This window comes from Berghia stephanieae, chromosome 10, assembly GCF_034508935.2.
Source record: "Berghia stephanieae isolate SIO BIC M18660-M18661 chromosome 10, UCSD_Bste_1.3, whole genome shotgun sequence".
Lineage (NCBI taxonomy): Eukaryota > Metazoa > Mollusca > Gastropoda > Nudibranchia > Aeolidiidae > Berghia > Berghia stephanieae.
In genome coordinates, this window is record NC_088369.1 from 41,071,804 (window position 1) to 41,086,803 (window position 15,000).

Below are 15,000 nucleotides of genomic sequence, written 5' to 3' on the forward strand. Positions count from 1 at the left end.
GGGTGGGTATAATATAACTATTTTCCATGTAACTTCCAAAATGTCTCATTTAAATTTTTTTAAATGTTTGTTATAAGTTATAAAAATTTAACAGCGTGTTGTGGTCCTCGTTTTGCTGAAAAAGATCATATACAGCAGTGCTGATGGTGACAAAAAGTGGAAAAGTAGGAAAATGTTGAACGATTGCCTTTAAGCCCCATTTTTACTGCACTAATCCCCACTTTTAGAGCAATTGAGATGGTAGACTATCATTGATACTCTAGCTTACTTCTGGACAGTGGGAAACTGCACCTGTGTGTTCCACCACACATCAACTCTCTCATTGATAGCACATTGTTTCGAGAAAATCTAATTTTAAAAAGGAGGAAATTCCTCCTCTGGACTCCAAAATCGAGGATTTCCGCGGATCCGAAGAAAACCATCAACACTGATACAGCTTGGACTGTGTTTGAGTGAAAAAGTCTATTTTGGTATTGGTTGGGTGTGACGTTTTGGGGAAATCCTCTGACTGGTAAGGAGAGAGTTATTTTTATTATCATCATTATTATTATTATAATTATCATTTTTGGATGCAAAACTATAGCTTGTAGGCTAAATTTAATCTCCCACGTTATTGTGCGGCAATGTGGTCTAGTGGTATGACACTCGCTTTCGGAATGGAAGGTCCTGGGTTCGAGCCTTGCTCAGCGCATAGTTGAGTCCTTGGAAAAGGCTCTTTACTCACATTCTCTCACCGTACTCAGGTGTAAAATAAAATGAATACCTGGACTTTAACAGCGTTGTCTCTGTCCGAAAAAAAAAAAGTGTAATATCGCCTCGAAAGGCGTCATGTCCCATTCTACATGTTAAAGTGTTGCTGTTTGCCAGGGACCCCTTGTAAAGTGCTTTGACCACGTAAAGTGGATATTACGCTATATGAAAGCTCAATTTAAAAAAAAAAAATACACTCAACATTCTTCTCATTCTCATTTCCTTTCTAGCCTACATCACAAAATTTTAAGGAGAAAAAAAACGTTTGTTATGAGTTATACAAATTTACAGTGTTGTTGCGCTCGTTTGCTCAAAAAGACTATACAGTAGACTCTGGATAAGACGAGGCCCAGGGGAACCGTGAAAAAAATCGACATAACCGAAAATCAACTTAACCGGAGTGTAACCAAATGAGCAAAAATGCATGTGAACAAAGCAAGCCAATCTAGAATATGTCCCTTCATGTCGCGCTTTTCGCTGACGTTGCTTGGTTGCGTTGAATTGACCTGAGAAGGAGAGGTCCTGTAGTGGTCATTTATACAGCTTGGACTTTATTGGTTTAGTGTGAAGTTTTGGAGAAATACTCTGAGAGAGTTAATTTTTATCATTAATATTATTTGTGGATCCAATGTTGTTATTTCCAGGCCCTGCAAGACGATTACAAACGGTTCATGGACTACACAGACGGCAAGTTTCACTCCGACTACCTCATGAGACTTCGATACCTGGGATTGTGTCTGGCCGGTAAAAAATTGTCTACCGTCTCTTATGAAGATATACAGGAAATTCTGCCGAAGGACAAGACGAAATCGTGATACAGTGTCTACTTAATATTCTAGTCATTCAATATTGCGTATTATTTATTTACATTTATTTTATTCAGTCTCCACAGAATATTATGATAATATAATGTACTCATGTAAACTCGAAAGAAATACACAAACTGTTGATAAAAATGAACCTTGTTGTTGTTTGTTATCTTTCTTTGTTTTTAACCCCCTCCATACCACCCATAGGAAAATTGTCACATTTTCGTTACGATGCAGCCAGCGTTTTTGTCACTCAAAATTCTTTTGTACGTCAAAATATTTGAACAAGAATGTTTGCTATAGTTAAAGTATAGTAACACTGTGTTGAAGAGCTCGTTTAGCAGAATGAAGTGTGTATAGCAAGAATTAACAACTAACAGCTTTTGTGTTTGGATGAAATAAATCTATTTTTGTAAAAGTTGGGTGTGAAGTTTTGGGGAGCAGGAAAATGGCTGGTAAGGAGAGAGTTAAGGGTTTGATTGCGCTTGCAACACATTTCAGCGCCAGTAAAAAAGAACATGGAATAGTTTTAAAAATTCTAGATTACAGAGACAAAGGGAAATGGTTCAATTAGGGAACAGATGTAGATTCTAAGAGCACACTATCAGTATCAGTGTGCCTAGTTTGAAATCACCTAAAAGTCTCATTCAGATACAAGCACAGGTTCCCACTAAGAGGAACACACTATACATAACAGAGAGACGATTTACAAGGAAAAAAAAAAGATTAATCTCATAACTATAAGTATACATTAGACTGCTTCCCTCCAAGACACAGAAGTGCGTCCCTGCCCACTTTGGAAGTTTGTTTAAAGGGTTTTACGGCGCTTGAGACACATTTTGGTCATATCAGCGCCAGTAAAAGTGAAGAAAAGAAAATAGTCAAAAGATTATAGATTTACAATTTAAAGCTAACAAGAAAAAGCACGACAAAGGGGAAATGTATTTTCTTTAAGGGCTTTACGGCGCTTGCAACACATTAAGGTCATATCAGTGCCAGTAAAAAGGAAGAAAATGGGACAGTAAAAAGCTCTAGAACTACAATTAAAGCACCCAAGAAAAAGTAAGACATAGGGGAACTGGGAACAAATAGGGATCAGATGTAGATTCCAAGAGCAAACCATCAATCTACTTAGTTTGAGATCACCTATAAGTCTCATCCGGACACAAGCACAAAATCCAACAAATAGGAACACACTCAAATGCTTACATAATACATTAAAAATAACAAATATAATAATACACAACAGAGAGATGATTTACAAGAAAAGAAATATCTTCCAAAACTATAACCAGACATTTGACCGTTTCCCTCACAGTCTAGGACTCCAGCCAGAGCCAGGACAATACTAAGTAATCCCATTCCAAGACAAAGACAGAAAGCAACTCGGAAAACAAATATAAGAGTAAGAGGATAGAAGACACAGCGTGACCCATCTGGATAGTAAGGTTACATACGTTCTTATTCCTATACTCCAAAGACCTTCACCCACAACCCGGACTTGTCCAAATGGTGATCTGTTATTTTTTTTTCTATTAAATCAATTTAATATATTAAAAAAGAGGAAAATAACATTTAAAATACTAAATCCAACAACATCCAATCACTTTCAATTTTTATTCATTATCATCAACATCAAAATTTAATTTGGTAACAAAAACAAGATTTAGGAAAATAATAAATCGATAACAAATAATTATAACAACAGTCAACAGTTCATAAAATATAAAAATAAAAGTAATCACACTATAATAAATTGTACCACCATGATGAACAGCGAACTTCCAGTAAAAGTTGGAAAACAACACAAAAATTTCCCTGTTGTCACAACATTAATAATTGAGAGAGAACATCCCTGCTTCACACCAAACATCCCTGCTTGTGACTTCCCCTCAATATCGTGACGTGTTAGAATGAGAGGTCACTGATATATAACTGTTTTGAGATAATAGGAAAAGGTCACATTTTCAGGAAAAAAAAAATAATTCCATTACTTAGTTCAATATGGATAAATTACGAACGTTCAAAATTAGTCGAAAATTCTTAGTTACAAGACTTCTCTGAAGAAAAAGGCCCTTATAACTTTTATTCAAGCCGAGCAATCAATCAATTGCTATAGAAACTGGGATAAACTCCCGATTCCATGGGCCTAATGTCCCTGAAGGACGACTTCCTCCTTTTCTGCCACTTCAAACCAAATAATAAATGACCTGTACCAAAATTCCTTCCACCTCCTATAGATAGTATGCGCTTGGCTAAGAAACTCACAACATTGCCATCTGGAAGTATAATGGACCAACAAACAAAACTATGTGTATAGTTTGGTTAATACAGTTTTAAAGTAAGAATTACTCATAAACGTGGATGGCAAAAAGCAATAACAAAGACCTGAGTGACATCAACTTCATTCTATCTATACCCATGCTTTGCTTTTGCTCCATTTCGTCAACAACCTTCTTTCATATATTACTGAGTAAGTCCATCCAGAAGAAATTTAGCTTCATCAGAACAAAAAAAAAAAAATAAAAAATACAATCCACATAAGTCATTCAAATTTTAAGCATAGAAACCTACATTCACCCATTGAGGACATATTTAGGAATTGTAGTAATCTTAAATGTATAAAGCAGGATTATTATTTTTTAAAAAACAAAAGAACACGTAAATAATTTTGACTCAAAATCTACCATTTCCATCCTTGTAAATGTCAGTCAGCACCACATTATTCAATTTGATTACATATCATCATATCCATTTTAAAAAAATAAAATAATGTTAAATATTACATTTCCTTGATAATTTTGGTCACAATATGGTCTCAATGCAGCTTCAGTACAAACAAAGGAAAGCTACTTATACTTTAGTCAGATTTACACTTCATATTTTTATAACTGCTCCATTTACCAATACGCACAATGCATGATACCAAAATCAAAAACGCTTTTCAAGTTTTAGCAATGAATCGGAATATGACATTCATTCATTCACGGATTCCTCCTTACTACGCCTCAGTCACTGATTATCTGCCAAGTCATTCATTCATTCCACCAGCATCATGAAATTGGTCTGTAGATTCGCCCTCTGGATCGTGATGTCCTTCAAAAATAGAGACAAGAAAAGAAAAAAAAATGTATATCACAGCAAATATTGTTTTGTTTTTACGTGTTTAACGACACATTCAACATTATGTAGGTCTGATGTCACGCGCCCGGCAACGGCGGCCATCTTGGTTCTAAACAAAGAAAATCTTTACTTTTTATTCTTCATGCTGGCTAGAACTTTTCATTCCCTTTTCATATGCCTTGTGATAAGAATGTGTAAAAATCAAAACATGATCAAATTGATGGGGTTTTTTCCCTCTGGATACGCGTTTAAGCTCGCAGGAGAAATATTTCATACGGCGTCCGCCATTGTTCCGCTAGTTTAGAGCCAGTGTTACTAAGTTACCATACGTCATTAGGAAGGAAGTGACGTTACGACTATTGAAGACTATTATCGTGACAGGTTGTTCATGTCTAGAGTTATTAAGGGACATCACTCTACAATCAACAACATTCAAAGGACATAACTCTGTAATAGTTAATAATACATATATATACATACATAACACAAATATTTCCCTTGATATATTGCGTTAATGTTACTTTATTACAATAAGAATAAGCAGAGAGGTGTTGGTTATGTGAAACAGCGAAAGAGTCTTTGAGTGGCTGCGTGTGACTGTTCGTAACTGTCAATGTCACAGTAAATCATCAGTGGCCAAAATCACCGGTTGCATTAAAAAATTAAAAAAAATTTAATAAATCTTTTTTCGTTTTTTTTTCTTTTTAAACACTGGCTGGGTGAAATTAGTTTGAGGAAACCGTGTTCCAGGTAAAAATTAGAAAGGAAAGGAATGATAACAGAGAACAATAAGGAAAATTGGAACATTCGAATGAGTTCGAGGAAACCGTGCTGGAGAGTATAGGGGGAATAGAAGACACAGTAAGTGCCTCCCTGCCCATCTGGGAGGTCAGGAACCTCACTCAGCGAAATTATCTCCAATAGACTATAAATACTGGAAGCTACAAAGTTTAGTACAGGAACCTCACTCAGCGAAATTATCTCCAATAGACTATAAATACTGGAAGCTACAAAGTTTAGTGGGTTGATTACAACTGTTTTGGAGGATATAAATGAAAATGTGAACATTTAATCTACCAGCTCCATCAATTCAAAACTCACCATTGGTAATGGTAATCTGACTGGTTCTGTTGGAAATTTCCGCATCCCCTTGTCCCATCTGCAGCATGTTGTTCATCCGCTCCAAGTTGACCCGCCCTTCTTCAGACAAATACACCAGGCCTTCTTCCCCAGTGAAGAAACCTTCTCCTCCAGCTCCTTGTGCTGAAATTGCAGACACACTTCCATCTTCTTCACCCTCCTCTGCGTCATCAAATTCCTCACCGTTTTCACCGTAGTTCTCGTCATCGGAAAGCTTACAATCGTCGTCAGGATCGGGGTGAAGCAGCTGGCAGTTGGACATGGCATCGAACATCTCTTGGAGCGATGCCTTGTCTCCTGGGACAAATCTCATTTCGACCAAGGTGCCTTGGTATTCGTCATTTGCCTGTTGGGTTTCCATGTCTCCATCCTCTTCCGATTGACTTGATGCATTATTCTGGTCTTCGTTCAATCCTAGAGAAGAAATTGGAAAGGGAACCATTAAAAAAAAAAATATATATGCATCATGATTATTATTATTTATTTGATATAGCATTGACATCCACAAATAGTGGTCAGAGGCTCTTTACAATTATTATTTTCGGGTATCACACAAGTTCATTCATTCGACTACAAAATCACCACAACAGTCACACACAAAGAGAATCATGATAAGCAGAATGAAAATGAATGGTTTTTAGGACTTTCACATTGTCGGTTGACAGTTTATTATTTTATTCATAAAAAACACTTCCTGGACATCAGAACAGGGTTCAAATGGTGTTATAGTCCTAAAAACTCTACTTTTCGAATGGAACAGAATTAAATAAAATGAGTTGGCATGCAGCGGTATTTTGTAATCAAGCATTCTTATTAAGTTACATGAGTGAGAACAGAAAATCATTGCCTTGGGTTTAAATTCTTTTAAAAATAAATAAATAAAAAGGAATCGACTGACTACAAGCCTTAAAAATCTGATGAAAAAAATGTAACTCAAAGTCTATTATTTTTTCCTCTGTATGATGGATGAAAAAATGCTCAGCGACACCCAAGACTAATACCAGTCCCTTTACATATGATGGAAGCGTTCTAACACTGAGCTATCAAGACCCCTAAAAATGACAAAATTGCAAAATTTTGTTGATGGCAGAATACAGGTAAAACACCTACTTTGATATTAACAATATTGTGCTTAATCAGTCATGAAATATATCCTAAGTTTTGTACAGATCTGCATCATTATTATCAAGATAAAGTAACATCTACCCTACCTGGCAACTTGCCCTCGTAATGTAACAAGAGATGTTCGTGTGGAAAGGATGTGAGATCCCTGGAGATGGCGTGAAGGCTGATGTCTCTGTACTGCAATTGGATTCCTTCTTCTCTTGGATTCAGCCACAAAACACAGCTGGGAGTGGAATTAAATGGAAGATAAGAAAGAAAAAAAAAGATGTAATTAGTATAGTTTTTTTAAATTTATTTAATAAATCAATAAACGAAACATAAGCTGAACCCAAAAGTATATATCCCTTTTTCGCTGCAAATAACAAATGAATTTTGTTCCTCTTTAAATCTCTCTCCACTGTTTAGAAAAGTGAGTGGAGCAGGTACTTATGTTGATAACAACAAGAGATGAAGTAAGTAGGAAAGTGCCAGAAGACAATAGAGAATAAGAAATTCCGCAGCGACAATGGGGGTTCGAACTCGAGACCTTACTGGTACGACAACTCCGCCTGGCCGGGGAGAGTGTAACTCTACCATATGAGTTATCCATGATCCCACGAAAAAGAAAAAAAAAAAAAGAAAATCAAAATGGTGGTTGTGAATGGGTGGTCTGATTCAGACTCTGAAATGAAGCCTGGTACTAAGGACAAGGTGAGAATGTAACGGTTTCGGAATGAATCAATACAAACAAAAACTATTCCAAAGCAAACATTGTCAACATAATAAAACAAAAATGGTCAAAAGAAATAAACTGAATGTAGTGAGAATCGTATCAAGTGTGTATTTCCCTTGCTGGAGATTCTCACTGTAAAATTGATTAAAATTAAACGAAACATTTTTAACAGAAAAATATCAATAACACTGGAACTGTTTGTCATGCAGAAACAAATAAGATATCAAATTAAATGTCATTTCAAGTCCAAACCATCTGATATGGTCAAATTTAAAAGGTGTTCTGAGTTTTAAAATGTTATCAAAGTCACAAAGAATCAAAACGACGTATCGATGTTGATGATGTCTGTTTTTTTTCACGTTCGTAATGAAAGAATGAAAGAAGAAGAATCAAATTTGCGCACGTTACGCTAATCTCATCTAAAATTCTCTTCGTTCGTTCTCGTGAGTACGTATCCAACTTATTACGTTTCAAGTATAACAATCAACTCACCTCTCAGTGATGTACAGTGTTCCAGCTCCGATATCACTTCCATCAATATTCAGTGACGTTTCTTTTTCTGTGTGGCGGACATTCTGTGTCGGAATAGTGTGTCCAGTGAGTACGACCATTTCTGTTGTTGATTGAAGGTATGCGTGATTGAATTTAAAGTATTAAACAACTGCAGTTTACGATAAACAGCAGACTACGACAACTTGGAAAAGTGTGAAAATTCGATTTTCGCACGTTTGTTGAGTGCGAAAATTATGATTTCCTGAGATTTAAATTTCGAACTTTAATGCCTTTTCCAGTTATAGCAGTCACTTAAACAGGATCAAGGGGTGTTACAAATAAAAGTTTCGTATTTCTATTTCTGTTTCTTTCTTTCTTTCTTTCTTTCTTTCTTTCTTTCTTTCTTTCTTTCTTTCTTTCTTTCTTTCTTTCTTCATACTTTCTTTCATTCTCTCTTTCCTCCTTTCATTCTTATTTCTTTCTATTTTTCTTTCTTGTTATTATTATTTTTTTCTTCTGCTTCTTGTTCTCCTCCTCCTCCTCCTCCTCCTCCTCCTCCTCCTCCTCCTCCTCCTTTTTCCTCCTCCTCCTCCCCCTCTTCTTCTTCTTCTTCTCTTCTTCTTCTTCTTATTATTATTATTATTATTATTATTATTATTATTATTATTATTATTATTATTATTATTATTATTATATTATTATTATTATTATTATTATTATTGTTATCATTATCATTATCATCATCACTATCGTCGTCGTCATCATCATCATCATCATCATCATCATCATCATCATCATCATCATCATCATCATCATCATCACTGTTATTGCAACCATTATTATTATTAGAAGACATCTGATTTTACCACCTTAAATGTGAGATGTCTTAAGTTGTTATAGGATGGGAACATTGAAAAATACGATATTGAATTTATGGATTATTGTAAAATTGCATGCAGAATCAGTTGTGTGCAGAATTCATCTGAACAGATCGGAGAGCGAATACAATACGGTTGGTGCAAATGCTATGATGACCAATATTATGGTCAATAAGATGAAAGCAACTACCATGAGGAATAACTTTTCGAAATTGATTTGGATTTTAAATTTATTATTAACTAGTAAAGATGTAGTGAAACCCAATGTCGTGATGTTGTTCATTCTATTATCATCATCGGCCGTTGAACTCTTTCGCTCCTATCACCATCTACAACACGGTGTAAAAGGAGACATCTTTTTTACAAAAGTAAACTATTCAAAAAATATAAAGAAAGCCACTGTGCAATCAGCAGCCAGCAATGTTTATATGTGTGGCAATGCCATATTAATAGTAATAGCGTCATAGTAGTAGTAGTAGTAGTAGTAGTAGTAGTAGTAGTAGTAGTAGTAGTAGTAGTAGCAGTAGTAGTAGTAGTAGTAGTAGTAGTAGTAGTAGTAGTGTAGTAGTAGTAGTAGTAGTAGTAGTAGTAGTAGCAGTAGTAGTTAGTAGTAGTAGTAGTAGTAGTAGCAGTAGTAGTAGTAGTAGTAGTAGTAGTAGTAGTAGTAGCAGCAGCAGTCAGTAGTAGTAGTAGTAGTAGTAGTAGTAGTAGTTAGTAGTAGTAGAGTAGTAGTAGTAGTAGAGTAGTAGTAGTAGTAGTAGTAGCAGCAGCAGCAGCAGTAGTAGTAGTAGTAGTAGTAGTAGTAGTAGTAGTAGTAGTAGTAGTAGTAGTACTAGTAGTAGTAGCAGTTAGTAGTAGTAGTAGTAGTAGTAGTAGTAGTAGTAGTATACTAGTAGTAGTAGTAGTAGTAGTATAGTAGTAGTAGTAGTAGTAACAGTAGTAGTAGTAGTACAGCAGCAGTAGTAGTAGTAGTAGTAGTAGTAGTAGTAGTAGTAGTAGTAGTAGTATAGTAGTAGTAGTAGTAGTATAGTAGTTAGTAGTAGTATATAGTAGTAGTAGTAGTAGTAGCAGTAGTAGTAGTAGTAGTAGTAGTAGTAGTAGTAGTAGTAGTAGTAGTAGTAGTAGTAGTAGTATATTCTTTTTGGGACAGCATGGTTCAGCCGTGCGATCTTTGCTTCGTACCCGAAAGGTACAGAGCTCGAATACTCGGTACACTGTGTGGCCTTGAGCAAGTCGCCTCGCCCGAGCTCAATTTGCAGTGCTGCTCTGCGGCTCACGCCTAGGTTATTCCAGTCTACCCATGAAATAGACCTTAAAGACATTTTTTTTTTTGGATGAATAAAGGGAGTTTTATTTCTCTTTATTTTTTAAAGTAGTACATAAACATTTAAACGTACATTAAACGTTCTTCTTCTTCTAGTACCAAGTCTGTGCCAGACATCGGTGATCATGGTACGCCAGTCATCTCTCTGATCAGATAACCTCAGAAAACTAATAATACTCTTCTCTTTCTTTGTCATCCAGCTGTTCAAACTATTTAAATGTGTTTTTCTTGGTCTACTTTTACTCTTTTTACCTTCTATCTTTCATATGAGAGCAAGATGTTCAATACATTTATGTCGATTATTATTAAACGTTAAAAATACCAATTATCAAATCCACCGCATGTCTATCGCTTTTTGTTTTACGATTTCTATACTACCGAAAACAAAGACAGGACTGTGTAGTGCATAAAGACGCCATATTAATGAAACAGTTTCCTGTGATGAGAAGACGTTTTTGTAAGACTCGGGGTGACCGGAAGACAAACCACTTCGTCTTGATGACACGGCCACTTGCAAACACTTGGGAGTCTTATCTAAGTGCTTTACATACTATCTACTTACTCACCAATAAAATCACTTTGTCTATTTCTTACGCCTTGAAATCGTTTAGCCTCTACTAGACTACATATTTTAATAAGATGACGCACAAACTATCATAAAGTTTTTCTTTTTAACGAGACATGTAGCCCTAGATAAATTTAATGTTTAAGACTTGTTGACAAATAAAACCAAAACCAAGAACAAAACAGAAATTACAACAACAAAAAAAAAATACAACAAATCAAAACAAAACAAAAAATGAAAAATAAAAAATAAAACTAGATTAAAAAAATACCCATCCATCCAAATAAACAAACAAAGAACAAAACAAAACAAGAAAAAACAAAACAAAACAAAACAAAAAAAAAACAAAAAAAAAAAAACAAAGGTTTTTTTTAAACCAAAATGTAGGACTATTTTTTTAACATTAAAACTTAATTGAAGATCGCCGTCCCGATTTTCTAAATTTTTCAATCAATCAGTGATAAACTTAAAATATCATTACCTTATTTCACTCACCAAGTATTTTCTCGATAAACACAATCAAAGTCCCCTATCTCAATACTACATTTTTTGGGTATATTCTATATAGTCGAATTCACACTTTAACCTCAGTTTTCTAAAAACAAACTGTCTGCGACTTAACCCTCTCCATACCACCTACAGCAAAATCATCACATTTATTACGACACAATATACATTTTTTCTCATTCAGATTTATTTTGTACATCACAAACTTTTAAGAATGATCTTTCATTAATCAATAAGAACATAAAGTTGTTTTATAGAGAGCTTTTTTGAGTTTAAACAATTAATTTGTCTGCTGGGTAAGCCTGCCATTTTGGGAAAATACTGAAAATGATCGGTAAGGAGAGAGTTAAATTCTTTTAGCACCAGGCTCTTCAATGACCAATCTGTGAACCATAGAAATAAAACATATAGATCTTTCTGTTCGAGTTGCAAATTGTGTGTAGAAAAATAGATTTTGCTATCGTCTATTTGTGCGGCTATGTGGTCTAGTGGTATGACACTCGCTTTCGGATTGGAAGGCCCTGGGTTCGAACCTCGCTCGGCGCATAGCTGAGTCCTTGAAAAAGACTCTTTACTCACATTCTCTCACCGTACTCATGTGTAAAATGAGTACCTGGTCGTTAACAGCGTTGTCTCTGTCCGAAAAAATTATAATATCGCCTTACAGGCGTCATGTCTTGTCCTAAATGTTGTTGATCATGGGGGACCCCTTGTAAAGCGTTTTGAGCACGTTTAGTGGATATTGTGCTATATAAAAGCTAAAAAAAAAAGTTAAATCGTTTGCAAACATCTTACAATTTGAATTTATAATATCAGGGAGATCATGGATGTAAATTATGAATAATAATGGCTCAAGTATACTACCCTGAGGGACCCCATTTATGACTGATCTAAACTCTGAAGCCTCATTTCTTTCACTACGACTCGATGAAATGGTCTGATCCATTTTTAAAAAAACGTTTACAACTTTACCATAAGTATTTCGTATTAGAAAAAGCCTTTCATTGGGAACAGAGGCGAAAGCTTTCGTAAAATCTAAATACATTACATCATTGGTTTTTCATTTCAGCACTCCATTTAGTAAACTCGTTCATCATCTGCAATAATTGCGTGATTCGCAATCGTTTATATCTGAAACCATGTTAGCTTTCGTGCACCATATTATTATGAAACTCAAAAAGTTACCATTATATCATCTTTCACAAGATACTCAAGTAGTTTACATAACACACGGTTATGTGGTCTAGTGGTATGACACTCGCTTTCGGATTGGAAGGTCCTGGGTTCGAGCCTCGCTCGGTGCAGAGTTGAGTCCTGGAGCTCTTTACTCAAATTCTCTCACCGTCCTCAGGTGTAAAATGAGTACCTAGCCGTTAACAGCGTTGTCTCTGTCCGAAAAAAAATTTGTAATATCGCCTAACAGGCGTCATGTCTCGTTCTACATGTTAAGTATTGCTTGTTGGCTAGGGACACCTTGTAAAGCGCTTGGAGCTCGTTTAGTGGATATTGCGCTATATACAAGCTCAAGTTTAGCTTAACACACAGATAAGACTAATTGATCAAACGTTTGAAGCAGAGCCTCTGTCATCTTTCTTAACCATCTCCTTTCCACCTGCAGCAAAATCATCACATTTGTTACGACACAATACACATTTTTATTATTCAGATTTAATTTGTACATAAAAAAAAAAACTTTGAAGAATGATCTTTCTTTAATCAATAAAAACATAAATTTGTTTTGTAGAGAGCTTGTTTGAGTTTTAAAAAAACAATTTTTCTGCTGGGTAAGCCTGCCATTTTGGGAAAATACTGAAATTGATCGATAAGGAGAGAGTTAAATCTTTTAGCACAAGGCTCTTCAATGACCAATCTGTGAACCTTGTAAAGCGCTTTGAGCACGTTTAGCTATAATAAGACTAATTGATCAATAGTTTGAAGCAGAGCTTCTTTCATCTTTCTTTTTTAAAAAGCAGTGACATTCGCTTTCTTCCAATCGTCTGATACCCTACATTCATGTTCTTTTGGTTTGTCAAAATTTATTGTAAGAGGTTGACCGATCTCACATGCGACCTCTCTCAGTAGATAAGACTGAAGGTCACCAGGACCCGGTACCTTTTGATGCGTCAACCTTGAGATAGCTTATCGATTATTCTATTTTCCGATAAAATAATATCAGGTAGGGAGCAGCATGGCTCATCGGTACGGTCTTTGCTTCGCACCCGAAAGGTACCGACTTCGATCACCCGCTGCTGCTGCGCTGTGTGGCTTTGAGAAAGTCACCTCGCCCTAGCTCAATTTGCGGCGCTGCATTGTGGCTGACGCCTGGGTTATTCCAGTCTTCCCTTGGAATATACCCTAGAGACAAATTTCCCCTATGGGATGAATAAAGGGAATTTTTATTTATTTAAAAAAAAGTTATTTTTGGTTTCTGTTATGAAAGTAGGGTATGTTCAATACATCTTCAAACACAATCACACTGGAGAAAAATTCATTACATTCATCAGCCTTTTCCCCTATAATTTTCTGTTACATTTCTTTTAGTGTAATTGTCCCTGTTCGCATTTTTCATTATGTATTGATTTATTTCAAAACTATATTATGAGAATTACCCGTTTTACTCTTCATTGATATTGTTCTCTCAAACCCTTTCATTGATTGTTTTACATTCGCATTGGTAACAAGTCTATCCTGTGCAGAGCTATCACAGTTCTCTATAAATTTATTATTTAGATATTTATTGAATAATTTACGATGTTAATTTGTCGTTTGACTTGTTTCTATCGCGATCTTTTTCGTCCAGGATTTGCCCTTTTTTCGTATAAATACAGATATATTGAACATTTTTTACAATGTTTTTAAAAAATACCTTAGCAGTATTTTGTGCGGCTATGTGGTCTAGTGGTATGACACTCACTTTCGGATAGGACGGTCTTGAGTTCGAGCCTCGCTCGGTGCCTAGTTGAGTCCTGGGAAAAGGCTCTTTACTCAAATTCTCTCACCGTACTCAGGTGTAAAAAGAGTACCTGGCCGTTAACAGCGTTGTCTTTGTCCAAAAAAAAAAATTGCAATATCACCTAACATGCGTTATGTCTCGTTTTACATGTTTAGTGTTGCTGTTGGCTGGGGACCCCTTGTAAAGCGCTTTGAGCACGTTTAGTGGATATTGCACTATATAAAAGCTAAAGTTTTTGTTTGTTTTGTTTTGTTATTTCTTTATTTACATTCGTGCCATATAGGACATTCCAATCTACCTCTCTCATATAATTCTTAAGTGTAATCAATTTTCTAGTAATTATAACAGGGTACACGATTTTAACTGCCTGTCTTTGTTAAAAATTCAGACTTGGTTTTGCCCTGCTCCTTGGCTTAGATGTTGTTAACAGCCAGGAACTCATTTTACACCTGGATACGGTGAGATATTGTGGGTAAAGAGTCTTTTCCAAGGACTCAACTATGCGGCGAGCGAGGATCGAACCCAGGACCCTCCGATTCGAAAGCGAGTGTCATACCACAAGACCACATAACCCCCCAAAAAAGAGATAGAGACGGAGAGACAAGATAGAGAGAGGGGGGGA

The 15,000-nt window shown here is 35.7% G+C and overlaps 2 protein-coding genes across 2 annotated transcripts in view; one reads left to right on the forward strand and one right to left on the reverse strand.

Moving 5' to 3' along the window:
- Window positions 1-1,710, forward strand: part of LOC144981143 (uncharacterized) — a 38,495-nt gene extending 36,785 nt beyond the window's left edge. Inside the window, exons 5-6 of the mRNA XM_078929291.1 lie at window positions 1-2; window positions 1,395-1,710. The exon at window positions 1-2 is cut by the window's left edge and continues 68 nt beyond it. Coding sequence (XP_078785417.1) covers window positions 1-2; window positions 1,395-1,565 — 173 coding nt within the window. The 3' untranslated portion in view covers window positions 1,566-1,710. The remainder of the gene's footprint in view (window positions 3-1,394) is intronic.
- Window positions 1,711-3,162: 1,452 nt separating this feature from the next.
- LOC144981135 (methylosome subunit pICln-like) lies at window positions 3,163-8,408 on the reverse strand. The gene is made up of 4 exons (XM_078929282.1): window positions 8,152-8,408; window positions 7,034-7,170; window positions 5,784-6,236; window positions 3,163-4,655 (listed from the first exon to the last, which is right to left on the reverse strand). Exons 1-4 carry the CDS (start codon window positions 8,268-8,270, stop codon window positions 4,591-4,593), a joined length of 774 nt encoding a protein of 257 aa, XP_078785408.1. The 5' UTR covers window positions 8,271-8,408; the 3' UTR covers window positions 3,163-4,590.
- Window positions 8,409-15,000: the final 6,592 nt, after the last annotated feature.

Coding starts and splice junctions, on each gene's coding strand:
- LOC144981135 (XM_078929282.1), bottom strand. CDS start 8,270: ATGGTCGTACTCACTGGACACACTATTCCGACACAGAATGTCCGCCAC. Junction 7,171..8,151: donor ACACTGTACATCACTGAGAG/GTGAGTTGATTG, acceptor TTCCACTCCCAG/CTGTGTTTTGTGGCTGAATC. Junction 6,237..7,033: donor TTACGAGGGCAAGTTGCCAG/GTAGGGTAGATG, acceptor TTTCTTCTCTAG/GATTGAACGAAGACCAGAAT.